We start from the raw sequence: 19,049 nt of genomic DNA, 5'->3' as shown, positions 1-19,049 counted from the left end.
ACTAAAGCAGCAGTGAAGTGTCATTTCATAGCTGTTATAATACTAAAACTTCAAGATAAGAGAGCCCAAACCTAGAGCTGATGAAATTGTGGTAAAATATTTGTACTTTGCTTGTAGCACTGGATATATCATAGGGTTTGGAACATGTTTTGACAGTGTATGTCTTTCTCTTAAGCTAGAAAAATGTTTATTTCATTTCACTCACCAACCCCACTTTCAGGAATTTATCGTAAGGAATTAATTTAAAAGAAGGAAAGAATCTATAAACATGAAATAATTTATTTTAGTATTCTAACTATTATGGGTAATAGTCTAAGTATTTAACAATAAGGAAATGGTCAGGTAGGTTATATTGTATCGACTCGGAATATAATCATTTTAAGGAATAGAAATATCAAGTTTACTTGGTTAAAATTATGAAAAAAAGCGAAAGAAAACTGTATATACACTGTAGTTAAGAGTATGCAAGAACTAGTTTCGAAAAGGGAAGATAGAGCATGAAAGTGGTTCTTCTAGGTTGATGAGATTACATGAGATTTTTATACCTCTTCTCCCATTTTTCTTTAATGTTAGTGATATTTTGATGATAAACTTCTTACCACCTCATAAAAGAGATAATTATTTAGGAATAGCTTTCCTAAGAAGAGAAGATACTTTAACCAGCTCATTTTCTCAACAAAGAAAAATAAACATAACAGAATTTTGGAGAAGGAACAAATCCTTTCAGACAGTTGAGGGCAAATTGACTACTCTAAAGTTTTGAGAATCAAACTGATACTAACTCTTGGAAAAGGAAACAGTTTTTTCTGTTACTGCTAATTCTGATCACAACAGAAATATTGCTTAAGTTTTAGTTTTAGCTTGAGTGCCTTAAGCCATAAGCAAATAACTCACTTTAAATTACGAGATTTTTGTTATGTATTTTTTAGTTATAGGTAACACATATTACTATTTAAAGAAATTGAGAACACAGGAGGGTATAATGTGAAATGTAAAATCTTTCTCCTTCCAAAGGTTTATAGCTCCATATCCTAGGATGTTACAATTGTAAACTGTTTTGGACTATTCTTCCAGAAATGGCTTGAGCATATTATGTATTCATATACACACAAGCATGTGCATACACATAATACTTTAATGCAGGCTTAATAAAAGTTTGGAGTTTGTCAAGTTTTTTACAACCAAGTTTGTGGGGGTATATACTAAATTCTATTTAGCATTAATAAAACTGAATTGAAGTATAAGTCTTGATGAGATGTGTATGGGAAGCTCAGGAGCATCTTGTTTTCTTTAATACATGTTTTCTACATTATTCCTTTAGTACAATTACAGAATGATTCTTGATTGTTTCATTTGTGAATTTTCCCCTCTTACTAGGTCATCCATCCTGTTTAAAGTTTTCCCCCGAACTAACGGTTAGAGTGAAGGCCTTACGGTGGCAATGCATCGAGTGTAAAACCTGCAGCTCCTGTCGAGATCAAGGCAAAAATGCAGTGAGTATCTTCACCTTCCAATGTGAATATTTCACTTTTAAGTAAAATGTACAAGTGGCATTTCCCTTTACGTATGGTTTGTCAATTTTTAGTCACTTGGTCCAGCAGAATTTAGAACAGTAGCCTCTTTGAGTTACTAATTTGATATTAATAATTTAGTATAGTTGTTCATTTAGACTTGGATTATTTCTAGGTAGTTCTACAGCACCTTAATACGAATTTGCAGAGACTAAGCTATTTTAAAGAAACTCCAAAATTTGAGTAGTTTGGAGGTGTTCATTTAGAAATGGTCAGTTAGTATGTTTTTACTAACTGATAGTATATCATCCTTTTTTTATTATTAAAACAGACTAAAATTAGCTTATATCTAGTTACTGGGTAAATTTGAAAGTAATGAAACTAGTTCTTTATTAAAGATTGGATGAAGCAAAACTTTTTGCTAACTCAGGCTCCATTTAGTCAATTAATACAAATTAAGGAAACTTCCTGTTATGATAACTAGATATCTCCTTTATGAGATCGTTGAAACTTCCTAGGTTTTATGAAGTCATGATCCAATATGTTTCTGTTTCGTAAGTTGAAGCGGAACTGCCCTTTCTCTTTCTTAGGATAACATGCTCTTTTGTGATTCCTGTGACCGAGGTTTTCACATGGAGTGTTGTGATCCACCACTCACCCGGATGCCCAAAGGTGAGAAATGCTTTCTGAAATCACACTGGCTATGGAAAGGGTGTGTTACTGAAAGCACTTTTTATCTCCTTTTTAAAATAAAAGAGTAATTTGCATCTTTTATTTGGGGTTGTATAAGTAGGAAGAGAGCTGCCACTTTGAAAAGAGGGGACAGTCTTTCTGTTTAGGCATCCTAACATTCTTATGTGCTATGGATTTATTATTATTTTCCTCTATTTTCAGTATTTAAGTATCTATGGAGGGTAAAGTGGTTCTTTTATATTAATACATATTTGCCAGGTCTATAGCTGGAGGACAAAATGCTTGCTTTATAATATTTTGAAATATCTCTTTCTTTAAAGGAAGAAATGTTGATTACATCACTGCTTATCACTTTTGAGGGAACTAGAGCTATTAGAGTCTCTGGTTTATTCAAAACTTAAAAAAAGTAAAACTTTTTAGAAAATAATTTGCAAACAAGTAAGTGCCCAAATCATAACAGTACAGCTTAATGTTGTTCTATTCTTTTGACTCCTATTCCTTGAATGGTATTTAGTTGGGATATAATTGCCTATAGTTTGGACTTCCACCTTACCAAATGCTTATAGTTTCTTTAAAAAATCCAGGTAGTACCCCTGCTTTGTCTTATCACAGATTCCATTCTGAACTCTGATTTTGTGATTTATACATTTCTTAAGTAAAATGCTTATAGGATTTTTGATAATGTCAGCTTGGAGAAAGTTTTCCTGTTGATGGAAAGAGACTCAACCTTAGGTATGGCCAGGTTATTCCACTTTAGGATCTTACTTAAGTCCCTCTTACACCACTCTGTTGATTGTTACCTTTTGAAAAGTCTTAAATTTATATATATTGGTAGAAGAAATAACCCCTTTCCTATCTTTTCCATTTACTTGAAATCTGGGCAAAAGGCCTTCTGAGAATCCTTCACAATAATAAAAATTTTCTTAAAACTTCATTCTTGTGTATTTAATGCCTACAAAAGAAGTTCTTTAGCAGCTTAAAGCAGGAAACATTTTCTTTTGAAATAATTTCAGACTTTTATAAAAGTGAAAAATAATAGAGTTCTCATTGTACTCTTTACCCAGCTTCCCTTATGTTAACATCTTACAAAATCGTAGTACAATTTTTGAAACCAAGAAACTAATATTAATATGATACAATTAACTAATCTACACACCTTATTTGAATTTCTGGTCCAGAATCCAATTTCAGAATCTCAGAGTACATTTAGTTGTCATAGTTCTTTAGTCTCTTCCTGTTGGTTTTAATTCATCAGACTTTGTCTTTCTCCACCATGACACTTTTGAAGAGTATGTACTGGTCAGTTATTTTGTAGAAAGTCCTTCGATTTGTGTTTGTCTCTTCCTTTATCATGATTAGATTAAGGTTATGAAGTGTGACAGGAGTAGCATTGAAGTGATGTTGTGCCCTTGGCAGTGCACGAAAACGGGTGTATTACACTGGTATGTCTTATTACCAGGAATGCTAACTTTGATCACTTGATTTCAGTGGAGAGACCTGACAGACATCTTAAAGTTAGTATTTTTCTGCTTTGCCCATTAACTTTAGCATCATATGTGACTTACATCCACCAATTTTTACCATGGTATTTGCATAATGATTTTTCTGTGTTCATCATTCTACGTTTATTAGTTGGAATTCTTCTGTAAGTGAGAGCTATCCTTTTCTCCCATTTGTTTGTTTATTTAATTATTTATATCATTATGGATTGACCACATTTATTTTATTTGATGGGTTATGATCCACTGCTATGATTATTTTTTTTTTTGCTCAGATTGATCTAGATTTGACCATTGGGAACTCCTTCAAGTTGGCTACTGTGTCCTTTTGGAATGCCTTTATCGTCTTTTGAGCACTTCTTTATTTTTTGGCATCACAAGATATTCCAGGTTATCTTGTATTTTCCCTTCGTCTGTCCTGGAATCAGCCATTACTCTATGGAAACCTGGCTTCTTTTTTTTTTAGGGTGATAATTAGAAACCAAAATCTGAGTGCTAGGTATAGAGCAGGGATTTTTTACTGAGGATCAGTGGCCCTCAACCATGTGTGGGTTTCAGGATATTTGTGAGTCTCTTCCAATTGTTTGTAGAATTTTGTGTGCATATGTTTTCATGTTTATGTTTCTTGGGGGCTTGAATCAGATTTTCAAATGAGAGTCCTTGACCTGACAGGTGAAGAACTCCTGGCTTAGAGTATATGAACTCTTTCAGTGTATTTAAATCTATTGTGCTTTTACGTGGAACATTCTTTCTTTATAGGCATGTGGATATGTCAAATATGTCGACCTAGGAAAAAAGGACGAAAACTTCTACAAAAGAAGGCGGCACAGATAAAACGGCGCTATGCTAATCCAATAGGACGTCCAAAAAACAGGTTAAAGAAACAAAACACGGTGTAAGTTGTACTTGTGGCAAGGTGAGGGGAGAAAAGGATAGGGCCTTCTCTATAGTGTAGGATTCACTTGTTTGCTTTATGAAGAAAATTTCAATTGTTGAAACTGGTACTTTTATGTAATAATAATGGCTAACATTATTGAATCCTCATTGAAGTGCAAAGGCACTGTTCTCTAAGTGCTTTACATGTGTTAAATCATTTAATGCTCCCAACAACCCAGTGAAATAGGTACTGTTACTGTCATTTTTCAAAGGCGAAACGATATCATAGAGAGATTAACTTGCACAAGTTTATATAGTGCATGTTGAGCTGGGATTAAAACCCAAGTAGTCTGGCACCAATGCCTGACTCTTAACTACTGCCTTACATAAAAAATGCAAAAGAAAACATTATGTTATTGTAGTATTTCACAGATTTTTTCTCCTGATATTAGTCTCAGTAGTTTATTTCTATTAGATGTGCAAATAACTGGATAGCTTCTTCTATTGAGGTCATAAGTGCCATTTTTCTGTCCTGATGTAAAATAATGTGAGTTTTTCATCTGTTAGCAGAAATCAGGATATAATTATCTTTTGTGGACTAGGATACTGGGCGATGGCTGGCGGAGGTGGGGCAAGATTCAGTAGCTAATTCTTTTTTTTCCCTTAGTATCTCTAAGGTAATTCACTTTTGATGATATGTAAAATATCTTTAGGCCTGTAAAACTCTCTTTATTCTCAAAAATTTTACCCACCACTTAAGACTTTCTCAAAGGTGATGTAACTTAAACGAATGGACAATAGGATATTGAAATATATAGAACGAGTATTATAGTTCATGTTTTAAATCTTAAATCAAGTTTTAATATTCCTATAAAATGATCTTTTGATTCCTCACTTTCAGAGAGTAACCCATCCTTGTGTTTAAAGGTAAAAGTACAAGTCTGAGTTGGTGCAGAGATCATAGGACTTTATACCTGGAAGTATCTTACTTGTTCTCTGGTCCAACTCTCATTTTACAGATGAAGACACTGATGTTTAGAGAGAATGTGATTTGTCCAAGATGTACAGCTAGTAAGTGGCAGAATTATGACTCAAACGTGCCTTCTGACTCCTGGTTTAGGATTCTTTTCACTAGAAAATATTAGGCTTCTCGGAAATAAGATGTTTTTAATAATAATATTACTTCTTAATCATACAATATTTGTAGTTTATGGACTATTCTTAACAATACAGATTTTTTTTATTAAGCTGTAGGTTATTTACTAATTATGTTATATATTAAATAGAAACCTTATAAAGATTTATTTTTAATAGTACACCTTTCCCTGTTTGATTCTTTAGATCAAAAAGTCCCTTCAGCAAAGTTCGCACTGGCCCTGGACGGGGTCGGAAACGTAAAATCACTATCTCCAGCCAATCAGCATCATCATCAGAAGAAGGATATTTAGAACGAATAGATGGCTTGGACTTCTGCAGAGATAGCAGTGTCCCCTTGAAGTTCAACAAGAAAACCAAAGGGCTCATTGATGGCCTTACCAAATTCTTCACCCCTTCCCCTGATGGGCGGAAACCTCGAGGGGAAGTGGTAGACTACTCTGAGCAATATAGAATCAGGAAAAAGGGCAACAGAAAATCAAGCACTTCAGATTGGCCCACAGGTAAAAGTTTGTTCACTGAGAAGCAGAAAGTATTCTAAAAGTGTATTATTTGGAATAACACTAGTTATCTGGAATAGATTTATGTTTCTTTATTGAAAATTGGTTGTGGAATATAAGAATGTATTAAAGATACATATTTAATGATACTAAGATGATGACTATGGCAAGAATTTAGAGGCTATACATGAAATTGCAGAATGGACAAGTAAGAACTCTGAGACAAAAGGTGTTTTGTTGTTGTGGTGGTGGTGGTTGTTGTTAGAATCACAAAGAATCTGCCTACAGAAATTTGGGCTATAATCTTGATCAAGGATAACTTTACATTTCATAAATTACAAAATAAATCATGTCATGGACATCATGATGCTTGCTTTATTCCTGGAAGGAGATTGGAAGGAACACTGTTGACATAAGCGTAAGGAAGAGACAAAAATATATCCAAATATGATGAGGTCATTGAGTTTTCTACTTCAAATCTGGCAAATACAGCTATAATTTTTCATGGATTACACTTAGAGAAAGAGAGAACCATAGCGCCAGGCCATTTGCTTATGTATCAGGCTGAGTTCCCTAGTTTTCAAAGTAGAAAACTTCTGTGCAGAAGACTTAGTACTGTACCAGGTTGGTTCAGGTCAGAGGAGAAAGTTTTGATTAGCTATCCAAATAATTAAAGCTTAAACTAGACTTATTGCTATTGAGTGCTTTTGAGTTTAGAGAACCTAACCCTATGAGGGAAAAGTAGGAAGAGCACTGGGAAAAGTAGAAGACTTGAGAATAGGCTTTTTGGATCCTAAGACTCTTTTGTCTCATATACTATGAGAGAACTGCTTACTTTTGATTTCCTTCCCCTGAATGTCCCATTTGTGATTGTATTCACTGCTTCCTTATTCTGATATAAATGGTTGATTGGGCTAGTGCAGGAGAGAAAATTCTTGTCATTGCCAGGTCCCCCTTTTTAATGCTATATTGATCGACTTTTCACCAGAGTGGCAATTAACCAATTACTCTTTCAGCATTTAAATACTCTTCGTGTTTTTATCAGCCATGTAGACTGTGGGTAAGCACCAGTCTGAGCATGTTTATCTAAGAAAATGTGCAAGCCATTTAGGTTGGACTTAAAAGGAAAGAATCTCATAAAGCAGATCCTAATGAAAAGCATTTTTGAATTAACCATTTCACTGGAGATGGGTTATTAGAAGAATCTACTGGAAAGTTATAGAAATCGAAATTATTAGAGCAAATGTGTAAAGTATAGGGAGAACCAGTATTGAGCTGTAGGTGTTGGTGTGAGCTTTTGCTTTAATTGGCTCTGTCATTTTCTTTTATGAATTTTGGAGTTTAAGAAACAATCTGTACTATCTGATAACAGTTCTGCTGAATGCTGTACTAAATCTGTGCCTGCATCCATATCATGCACTAGGGGGCATTAAAATCACATAGTACCTTTAGATTATATATATATTTTTTTCAGTTTGGAAATATTGTGAACAGTAAGTCCTTGTCCTTTTTGTTATATTAAATGAATAACAGACAGTCTATATGTGCAGTTGATATGAAAAGAACTATCTCATTAATTGGTCTTTTCAGCCACACTCATACAAAGAGGAAATGAGTCTAACAGCAGTGTCATCTTCAAATGCAAAGGATAATGATCTACGTAATCCCCCAATATTCTTTTCACTAATTTCTTTGTCCATTTGAGGAAGATGCATCATTTAGTGGATTGATTGTTGTAATTTCTCATAATTACCCAGAGGATTATCATCTGTGATCCTCAGGTTTGTGGAGTTTGTACTTTAAAAGGGCACTCACAATGTGAAGGGAGTTGGTACTTCTTGACCTCAGTTACAATAGCTATTTTGAAGGTTATGTTTTTGCTGAAATAAGAATGTATTGGCCTTATGACGATTACAGGATCATAGAGAATTTTAGAAGGAGCAAATTTTCCCTGTTTTCTCAGGTGATGAAAATTATGTTTTACTGTAACATAAACTTCCATACTACCAAAGAAGGAAAAAACAATATTTGAATGTTATGTTAAATTTATACTAAAAGTTTTATATTCATACTATTTCAAAATAAATTTCATAGTCCTTAGACTTTTTTCCTGTCTGCTTTTGTATGTATTATAGTATATTAAAATATGACCTCTTAGTGAAGATTAAATTTGGTTATGTAGTATTTTTAAGAAGCTCTAAGACAATTCAGTATTTTCATTATAAGGCAGATATAATATGTACATATTCTTTATTGATTAGTATCTTTCTAGGAGTCCTCTTCTTTGTTGTATAAATAATATTGTCTTCAAACTGAAATAAAGATTTCTGAAAATTTTTTTCTAGTTATTAAACTAAGTATAGTATTAATAATGTGTGAACCCTTTCTTTATGTGCAGACAATCAGGATGGCTGGGATGGCAAGCAAGAAAGTGAGGAACGGCTTTTTGAGAGCCAGGAAATCATGACTGAGAAAGATATGGAGTTATTTCGTGATATCCAAGAACAAGCATTGCAGGTAAAATTGGATATTCAGATTGGATAGTCAAATAATTTATTCATGGATGAGAAACAGCATTAAATATATTGTGGATAAAGCAGTAACAGCAATTTATCCATCTAATTTGTGAATATTCTGCCGTGTTTCTTTGTAAAATTGTTTTCCTTCTGTAAGTTAGGACTTGGGTCTTTATTTTAATTGTAGTGGATAACCATTGAATGATTCTTTTTTTTAGCAAGGAAATAGTAAGATCAGATTTGCATTAAAAATTGTTTTTTTCTTAGTCATTTTATGAAGAATGGATTGGAATTAGGTAAGAGTGGAAACAGGGAAACTAGTTTGAGGCGTTTCTAATGATCCAGATGAAAGAAGATGGCAGCTTAGACTAGAGAGGTGGCTGTGGAAAAGGGAGAGAGGTAGCTGGATTTAGACTACATTGTAGAGATGGAATCACCAGAACTTAGTGATAGATTTGATGTGTAACGTGAAGGAACAAGAGGTCATCAAGGATGACTCCAGGGACCCTGACTTCAATGTAAGAGAGAGAGAGCGCGTTGAAGCCAGTGGGAAAGTTACTGTTGATTAGATTAGAGGATGTTTTAAATAATAAAAGCATTCGTAAAGATAACCCACAAAGTCATTGTTTTAGAGCCTAGATTTGGCTTAGTAGAAGCTGCTTCAACCTTTGCTTCAAAAATTTTGCAGGGAGATTTTATTACAGGGGTTTAGGCAATCTTATAGTTGGACCATTAAGAGATGAATGATAAAGGTGTTAATATTGGAATCCATCCATTCAGCAACCCATCACTTATTGAATGCCTACTTTGTTCTAGAAATTGTGCTAGGTGTAGGGGCTATATGAATAAGACATAGTTTATATTCTCAGAGAGTTTACAATTTAGTAGGAAACATACTCTAAAAAGCAAATCCAATATTTGTGCATAGTAGTTATCTTGAGTAACTTCACATGGTATATTATCTAATTCAAGAATTATTGAAATGTTTAGCAAGATTTTTATCCAAAAGAGTCACCCATGAGTTGGTTTTGATTTTTTTATTATTATAAATTTTATTGGGGAATATTGAGGAACAGTGTGTTTCTCCAGGGCCCATCAGTTCCAACTCGTTGTCCTTCAATCTAGTTATGGAGGGCGCAGCTCAGCTCCAAGTCCCGTCGCCGTTTTCAATCTCTAGTTGCAGGGGGCTCAGCCCACCATCCCATGCGGGACTTGAACCGGCAACCTTGTTAAGAGTTCATGCTCTAACCAACTGAGCCATCCGGCCGCCCTAGATTTTTTTTTTTTTTTTTTTAATTTTAGGAGAAGTAAGGATATAGTTTGCCTCGTTCCTTATATAGCTAATGATGTTCCCTAGCTAATGATGTTCCATCATTAGCTATATAAAGAACACTTCCATAAATAAAGAGCCACCTCTGAAAAGAAAAATAGAAGCATAAAAATTAGTAGTATAGGCTTCTATTCTGGAATTGTATTTCAACAGTGATCTTACGAGGTTGGAGGAAATGTTTTTTCTTAAAAGGTCCATCGCCAGAAAGAAGCGTTTGTATTCATCTCATTCCACTAGAGCATAACAGCCTTTTTGAAATATATAGAATGATTTTTATATAAAATATTACCAAATTTGCATGTTAGATTTCCATACTTATTTTAACGTTTTTTAGTTTTGAAGGATTTGCTTGTTAGAGCATTTGGGGTATTAAAATAATTTCCTTTTTTGCATAAAGAACTGAACAGTTATTTGAAATGAAGTAAGTTAGGTTCAACAACTCTCTTAATCCTCTGAGGTAAGGATTATTATCTCCATTTTACATATGAAGAAACTGATACTTAGTTGCATGACTTCCCTGAAGTTACATAATTAGTAATGGCAGAGATGGAGTTAGAATTCAGGCCTATGTGATTTCCAATCCTATGCCCTTAATGACAATAACATCCTTCATTACCCCATAAAAAATGTTATGGAGGCCTCAAAATCATAGGGCATGAACTGAATGTGAGTAGGGGAAAGTACATAGGAAGCTAAACAGCAAACAGGCATAGAATACCAATTTATGTACTCTGTTGCTGTTTGAAAGGATATAGACTGTTGCACATGTTCACAACATACTGAGATTAGTAAGAATTGGTGTGATCTGAGATGATCATGGAAAGGGCAGGCTTAAAGGATAATTAGGATTTAGGTGAATGGGGAGAAAGAAGGCTTACCAGGTAGAACAAACATTAACTTAAGCTTTGAGGAATAAACTACTATAAATACAAGAGACATTGAGATTATTGGTTCATCAGATCAACAAATATTTGAGGGCCTACTTTGTGCAAGTCACACTGTGGAGATGTGAAAAACACAACAGCTGCCCATAAAGGTGCTGTAATACAAACAGCCCTTGCTTTGCATGACACTGTGTTAATAGAAACGTGATATATCAGAATTGTGTTAATGCTTTTATTCATTTCTGTGGCATCCGCGATTTGATCTTATTTCTGGTGTGTGTAAGTTTCAGTTAACATGGCAACATGCAAAGTGAGGACAACCTGTAATTTAGTTTGAGAGTTAAAGCAGAGTTGACCATTTGGTAGGCAACAGTAAGAAATATGTTTACTGACTTAGTATAGGGCTGGATATTGCAGGGCTTTGAACACTAGTAAGAGGACGTTAGTCTTGGTGTGCCAGGATTGAAGGTATCCCCATGACGGCTTTTTTTGTTGTTCTTGGAGTGATTTCTCCTTGGTACTGGTGAAATTAACGATGAGGAGTAGGGGACTGTTTTAGTGTCTTAAGCATTTACCCATAAATTATAAGTCAATATTAAAGACTACTCAGAGGTATTTTGAGTTTATCCATTTAACAATTCAGCAAAATTTTATTGAGAATTTATTAAGACAGTGGTTAAGATCCTAGGTACTAGGAACAGCCTGTTCAAATCCTATCTCTGCTGAGTGACCTTGGTCCGCCAAGTTACTTAGGTTTGTTGAAAGGCTTAAATGAGTTGATATTTGTAAAGCACTTAGTGTGTCAGTCATGTAGTGAACACTGGATAAATGTGAGCTTCTGCTAGGTATCTTATTGGCAGGTGATGGAAATACACAGATAAATAGAAAGTGTGTCTCTGCCCTCCAGTTGTGGAGACATTTATAAACAAAAAGTTAAAGACATAGGATTAGTAATAGGTACTCTTTTACAGTCAGCATTATATATCAATTTGTTGCTTTAATACAACCTTGTTATTACTTGCTCCCATTTTACAGATGAAGAAATTAACGCTTTAGAAGGATTATCTTACCTAGAGTTATATAGTTATTAAGTATTTGAACCCCATAGTTAATTAAGGTCTCACTCCAGATCTTTAGCTACTAATTGCTAGTGTGTAATATAATGCTAGCATAGAGATATGCATAAGATGCAATGAGAATGAACAGGAAGTTACTGTCTAGGGGTGTTAGAGAAGTTTTCATGGAGGAGGCGATATTTGAGCAGGGTCATGTGTAAGAATTCTTTTGAAGAATAAGAGCAAGGCATTTCAAATAGAACAATTTGGGTGTAAGAAAGCTTAATGAACCCTTGGAGCTGGATGTAGTTCATTTGCCTGGCATTCAAGGAAGAGATGAGGTTGAAAACAAAAGTATGGACCAGGTCACAAGTATCCTGTGGTACATGTTACAAAGTCTGTACTTTATTTTTTAGTTACAGGAGCTTTTTAAAGTAGTTAAGTAGCTGTTGAAGAACAACTGAAGATTTTTTTTAAAAAAAAGGGTGACATGATCGTATTTGCATTTAGAAACTCTGCTCTGGTGACACAGTGAGGAACAGACTGAAGAATACCTGAACAAGGACATCCATCAGTCCAGTGATTATAGAAGTCGGAATGAGACGTGACTAGGGCCTAAGTGAAGGCATACGGGGCCAGTAGGCAGAGACTTGGAGAAAGATTCAGAATAGAAAGGAAAAGATGCAGTGTTGGGTTGGGAGTTAGGGTTGAAGGAGAAGGTGGAACGAGATAGATCTCCCAGTGTTGTTCTGCTTTGAGTACATGATGGAAGAGGAGCTTTTTTGGATGAAGAGACCATGCTTACATAAATTGGGGACTTGTGTAAAATCTGAAATGGAGAACTTTTATAGACTGTTGTATATGGAGATCAGGAGGGCTTTGGGCAGGATCTTTGCCAGGTTATCAGCACATAGGTCATAAATGAAACTATATAGGTAATAGCCGAAGTTAACATAGGTAATATTCATTTAACAATAAATATTACTGAGTACTGGTTACCATGTGCCAGGCACTAGAGAGGCAAGAGTGAACAAAACGGATTTTTTAAAAAAAATCCTTCTTCTCCGGAGCTTACAGTTTACTTGGGGCGTAGATGGGTTAAAGTATGCCATGTGGTAGTGTTACAGAGAAAGCAGGGAAGAGAGAGAGAAAATTCAGAGGGAAAGGATAGATTTGTATAGTTTTAAGTTATTGGGTTAAGCACTGTCTCACATTTAGTAGAGACCTAGAGGAGGTGAGGGAATGGAGCATGTGGATGTGAAAGGAATAGCATTCCAGGCAGGGGAGCAGAAATGCAAAGGCCCTGAATTGGGATTTGTGCTTAACATGGTCAAGGAAATGCAAGGAGGCCAGTGTGGTTAGAGCTAAGAATAGAAATTAAGTGATGAGGGCAGAAAGGTAATGGGAAGGCCAGATTTCATAGGACTATGGCTTTTACTCTGAGTGAGATAGGAGCCCTTGGAGGATTTTGAGCAGAAAAGCGGCATAATCCAACATAGGTTTTAAACAGGGTTGCCCTGGCTTCTGTACAGATTGAGGGGAGGAAGTGCAAAAGCAGGGAGAATTTAGGAGGCTGTTATCGTTATCCAAGTAAGAGATAACGGCGGTTCAGATTGTAGTAGTAGTGGTGAAATTGGAATTCTTATGTATGTTTTGGAGGTAGACCCATGGGGATATGTGTTGGATTGGATGGTTATGAAAACAAGGAGTCAAGGATGACTGACGTAGAGCACAGGTGGAGGAGGGAGTCGCCGTTTACTGAGATGGAGGAGGATAGAGGAGGCCAGGTTGGGGAGAAGAAGATCAGGATTTGGATTTTGGACTGTTAAACTTGACATTCCTTTAAGACATTCAGGAGAGGAAATATCAAGTAGATAATAGGACATATGTGTCTGGAACTCAAAAAACAGGCAGGTCTGTACTGAAAATTTAAATTTAGGACTTGTCAGCAAGTTGGTGGTATTTAAAGGAATGAGACTAGAAAGAAGAAAAGAGCTTTGAGGAGTCCTGGGATATTTCAACTTCTAGAGATTGGAGAAACTGAGAAGAAATGGCCAATTAAACATTAACTCCCATTTCTTGCTCTCTCAGCCCCTGGCAACCTCCATTCTGCATTCTGTCTCTATGAATTTAACTACTCTAGGTAGATCTCATGTAAGTGGAATCATACAGTATTTCTTCTTTTGTGTCTGGCTTGTTTTACTTAGCATAATGTCTTCAGGGTTCATCTATGTTGTAGCATGTGTCAGAATTCCCTTCCTTTTTAAGGCTAAATAATATTCTATTGTATGTATGTACCACATTTTGTTTACCCATTCATCGGTCAGTGGACACTTGGGCTGTTTCCACCTTCTGGCTATTGGACAAATACCTGTTTGGGTTCCTGCTTTCAATTCTTTTATATATCCAGAAGTGAAATTGCTGGTTCATATGGTAATTCTGTGTTTAATTTTTTGAGGCGCTGCTACACTGTTTTCCACAGTGGCTGCACCATTTTACATTTCTTCCAGCAATGCACAAAGGTTCCAGTTTTTTCACATCTTTGCCAACACTTGTTTTCTGTTTTTTCATTTTGTTTTGTTTCTTGATAGTAGCTATCGTAATGGGTGTGAAGTGGTATCATTGTAGTAGTCTGCATTTGCACTTCCCTAATGATTAGTGATATTGAGCTTATTGGTCATTTGTGTATCTTCTTTGGAGAATGAAAAAAAATTTATAACTTATTTTACAGTAAGATCTCACTTTACTAAATTCAGTTGTTGACAAAACAACTGAACTGACTTGAGACTGTACATATTTTTTTATTTATTTAATGTGAATATTCATGGTTTGTTAAAGAAATATTAATGATGTCTGATTATGGAATGTTGCGCCAAATCCTACAGGAGTTGTTGATTTAAGATACATATTTGTGGTGTAATGCCTTTCTAACATCAGAAAAATCCAGGGTTCTAAAACACATTCTGTCCCATTCAAGAGTTAGGGAGAAGAGTCTGTGGACTTGTAGGTTCATTTCTTTGAAAACCAAGTTCCAGTTCAAAGAAAATTAGCACAAACTTTGGAATTCAGAACATTAATTAGTGGAGGGCTACCCATATTTTCTATCTCACCTCTACCCATTTTGTTCTTTTCTCTCTTTATGTTTCATTCTTAATGTACCGCTCCTGGAGTGTATTGCCTCCTAACCTTTCCAAGCCTTCTGTCTCCCCGCCCCCTTCCCCATGTATAAAGTTGGGACTGTTGTTTCCTACTTTGAGGACCAGATAGTAGGGATTAAATGAGATAACAGTATAAGGCTGGAGTATAAGGAGTATAACAGTATAAGGTGCTCCACCAATGCCGAGTCTCTTTATTAAGTTCATGCTCTCTCCATTTTGGAGCATGTAAATTGTTCTTACATATCACTTTCATCATGTAACTTTTAATCCCAAATGAATGGAATTATTTTTTAATAAAATAGTCTGTCTGTGGGAAAGGTTCAAATACCCAGAAAGACACCACTTCTCTCCACATTTCACATTCTCATACTGATAATAAGGGTGCAGTCCTGCCCTCCACTCCCACCTCAAAATGTCATCCCTCGTAGGGAATGGATAAGGAAAGTTTGAGGGAATTGTCCAATGGAGGGCAAAGGGAGAGGAGCAGGGCTGTATGTATATCGGTTGTAGTTTTCACATTTGTACCAGATCTGGGCCTGGGGATCTGCCAGCAGTGGCTTCTGCAAATTGGAAATTGGAATTGGATAAGTCATTTAACGGAAGACTAACGCTGAGCTCATAAATTCCTGGTAATAAAAGTTCTGTTATCTAGAATAGGCATATTTAAAGTTATCTTTTGGTTTAGCCCAATTACTAGTGCGTTTAGTGCCCTCCGCCAACTTTCTTAGATTAAAAAATCCATTTATATGTGATCTTTTAAAGATTTTGGCTTATTCAAATGAGAAGGAGGGTACAAAGTGGCAGAACTTGCATTAGTAGTTTTAAAAAATATTTTGTGCTCTTGATTATATCAAATATCTGCTGCTTTGGAAAGTTGCATGTTTAATGAAAGAGTATTTTGGCTGAAACTTAAAAATAAAATGGCCTAGCAAAGGCGACTTTGGAATTCAGGTTGACAATTTGACTTTGGCAAGGACGGGGTTAATGAGTGGCTTAGCTGTAGCCTTTGCTTCCTCACTGTTTAGAGCCTTTGTTAACTCCTAAACCTTAGTAAAAGGCGACACACAGGCTCAGGAAGGAGGCTTTCACAAGGGAGTTGAGGTGGTGGGGAGAGAGGTGGGTGTGAGTGCGTGTGCCAGAACGTTTCAGAGTGCACAAAGGGGAGGTGGGTGAGGCAGTGGGGAGATCGAGTCCTTTGCCACAGCCTCTCGTAGTTGCGGTGATGTGCAAACAACTGTACTGGAGCTGGGTATCCAGCTTCACGTCGGGCATCCACCTGGAGGAGCCATGGACCACTGAGGCGAGGGCTGTCAGACTACACACCGTGCCACCGCAGGTGCATGCTTTCAGCTTTTGTGCTTCCTGTTTGATCTTTGGCTCAGGAAATTAGAGTTGGTTTCTGATATTATTTTGATATTTTCCATACTATTGTTCTTGTTATTTTGAACTGTGAAGATAGGTTAAAATATGCTACTTATGAATTAGAATACTTGATTCTGAAATGTAGTCTACAGAACAGTGTTTTTAAAATCTTCTACAAAGCTCTATTTTGCTTTTGAGAAATGAAAAAAAAATTATTTTAAGCCTCTCTTCTATAATTCCTTATGATTTTTGTATTTGGGAGAGCCCCAGTAGTCCTTGGTGTCACAACACAATTTATCCAACTAATGGTTGTTTGTCTTTTGTTTCGAGGTGTCTAAGAGGTTGAGGTTTCACCTGGCTGTGTTCCAGTATGAAACCTGAGATAAGTCCCTTGGCTTTTTATAAAAGGAAACGGTTAGAAAGACCAGGGAGAGTGCTCAGATGAGTTGTGGTGAAGAAGCTTCTACCTTAAATGAGTTTCTATTTAAAAAGTAAATAAAAAATCTCTGATCTTTTTAGTTTTGTAGAAGAGGTGCGTGTGTGTGTGTGTGTGGCTTTAATGAGGGACTTTTAATAGTCTTTCAGTGCTTTTTAAAGCATAAAGTTTGATAATTTTGGTAGTTCTTTTCATGAAGACTTACTACTACTTGGGTTTGATTAGGCTAAAATTCTAGCTCTGTCGTTTTCTTAAATCAGTTAAATTTTTATAGAGTATCCATGATAAATATACATATATATTATATACATAATATGCACACATTTATGTGTATGTATATATTAGTATGTTCCTCTGTTGGGTGCAGAGCAAATCAAATTGCTCTTCAATTTAGGTTTTAAAACCTGATCTTTGTAGTCCTTAGCAATGGCTTATATTGGAATTGCTGGTGTGGAAGTCATAAAGGCTTTACCAGTTACTCTTTTTTAGATAATGTAGTTATTCAGATTATTGCAGGGATGAGGGCATAGAGATTGTTTTCATTATAAACAAGGAATAACAGCATGTACGTGGCAGTATTTTTTTTCTTTGGTCAAATCTGTGAACAGCTACTAATAAAGGGAATTTTAGGGGCAATGTAGAAGGAATTGAAGACTTTTAATACCTGCCTGTTTTGCCATATTCTTTTTATACTGTTCTTATATATCTGCTTTCCCAAACCAGAAAACCCTTCTTTTCTTTCTGTATGTGCTCGCATGCTCAGTAGGGCAGTTGTCAGTCGAGCCAAGTATGCAACACTCCTCCTCCCACTTGTTAAACGTGATTCTTTATCTCACATTCCCAATACCTGCAGTTTCTCTTCAGTAATTAAGTCATTAAGGGCATGAGTTTAGTTGAGGAAAATATTTGCAGTATTATTAAATGTGGAATACCCAGTGACACAAAGTATATTTGGTTCTAAGAGATTTATTAGCATTTTTGTTCTTCATTTGGGTGCTCTATTTAAGGAATAATACAGCATATTTAAAAACTTGTTAGCTTGTTTCTGGCTTTTCTTTGTCCTCTTGTGGAATCCTGAGATGGCATTTAGATTCAGATTGTTTTGTTTTGTTTGTTTTGTTGTCTAAGTGTACTTAATTTAGCTAACTTTTTTAAAATTAAAGTTTATTGGGGTAACAATTGTTAGTAAAGTTACATAGATTTCAGGTGTACAACTCTGTATTACATCATCTATAAATCCCATTGTGTGTTCACCACCCAGAGTCAGTTCTCTTTCCACCACCATATATTGGATCCCCCTTTACCCTCATCAACCACTCCCCTCCCCCCTTAGTGGTTACTCTGGTAACCACTAAACTATTGTCTGTGTCTATGAGTTTTTGTTTCATCATTTGTCTTGTTCTTTTGTTGTTTTCAGTTTTATATACCTCATATCAGTGATATCACATGGTTCTCTACTTTTTCTGACTTACTTTGCTTAGCATTATAATCTCAAGATCCATCCATGTTGTCGCAAATTACACTATTTCATCTTTTCTTATGGCAGAATAGTATTCCATTGTGAATTTAGCTAACTTTTTTGTAATGTATTTTTTACCTGCACAGAAAGTTGGAGTGACTGGTCCCCCTGATCCACAAGTTCGCTGTCCCTCTGTCATTGAGTTTGGGAAGTATGAAATTCACACCTGGTACTCTTCCCCATATCCTCAAGAATACTCAAGGTATGTTTTGAGAGACCCTCTACCTTCTGTTTTTAAATTCATAGAACTCCAACACTAGAAGGGGTCTTAGGGATGTTTTAGTCCGTTTCATCTTTTTACATTTGAGGAAACTGGTGGCTTGTAAATAAATGTTCATGATAGCAGCATTCTTAATCCCGGTTGGCTTTAGATTTTTTTTTTTCCTGTAACCTGTTCAAAAGCTGGTATTTAGAATTTGAAACCCAACAAACACATGGTCAGAATGAAACGGGAATAGTTTTTTCTTTAAGACAAATTTGCCATCATGCATTACACTAAGAATTGAGAGAGAGATTCTTATACTTACCTATAAATAAATACAAAGTTTCATTGAG

General features: G+C 35.6%; 1 protein-coding gene across 4 annotated transcripts in view; it reads left to right on the top strand.

The window, feature by feature from the left end:
• The window catches only part of KAT6A (lysine acetyltransferase 6A), a 93,750-nt gene that overhangs the window by 53,237 nt on the left and 21,464 nt on the right, over window positions 1–19,049 (top strand). For 2 of the 4 annotated variants that reach the window (XM_081046344.1, XM_081046345.1), the window contains 6 exons: window positions 1,378–1,493; window positions 2,102–2,183; window positions 4,463–4,598; window positions 5,921–6,237; window positions 8,633–8,751; window positions 18,581–18,696. In XM_081046344.1, the coding sequence (XP_080902470.1) occupies window positions 1,378–1,493; window positions 2,102–2,183; window positions 4,463–4,598; window positions 5,921–6,237; window positions 8,633–8,751; window positions 18,581–18,696 (886 nt within the window). The remainder of the gene's footprint in view (window positions 1–1,377; window positions 1,494–2,101; window positions 2,184–4,462; window positions 4,599–5,920; window positions 6,238–8,632; window positions 8,752–18,580; window positions 18,697–19,049) is intronic. The other 2 variants (XM_081046346.1, XM_081046347.1) reach the window with 1 other exon arrangement.

Source organism: Rhinolophus hipposideros, assembly GCF_964194185.1.
Source record: "Rhinolophus hipposideros genome assembly, chromosome: 4".
Classification (NCBI taxonomy): Eukaryota; Metazoa; Chordata; class Mammalia; order Chiroptera; family Rhinolophidae; genus Rhinolophus; species Rhinolophus hipposideros.
The sequence above is the reverse complement of the archived record's forward strand: the minus strand, read 5'-3'. Positions and strand labels throughout refer to the sequence as shown.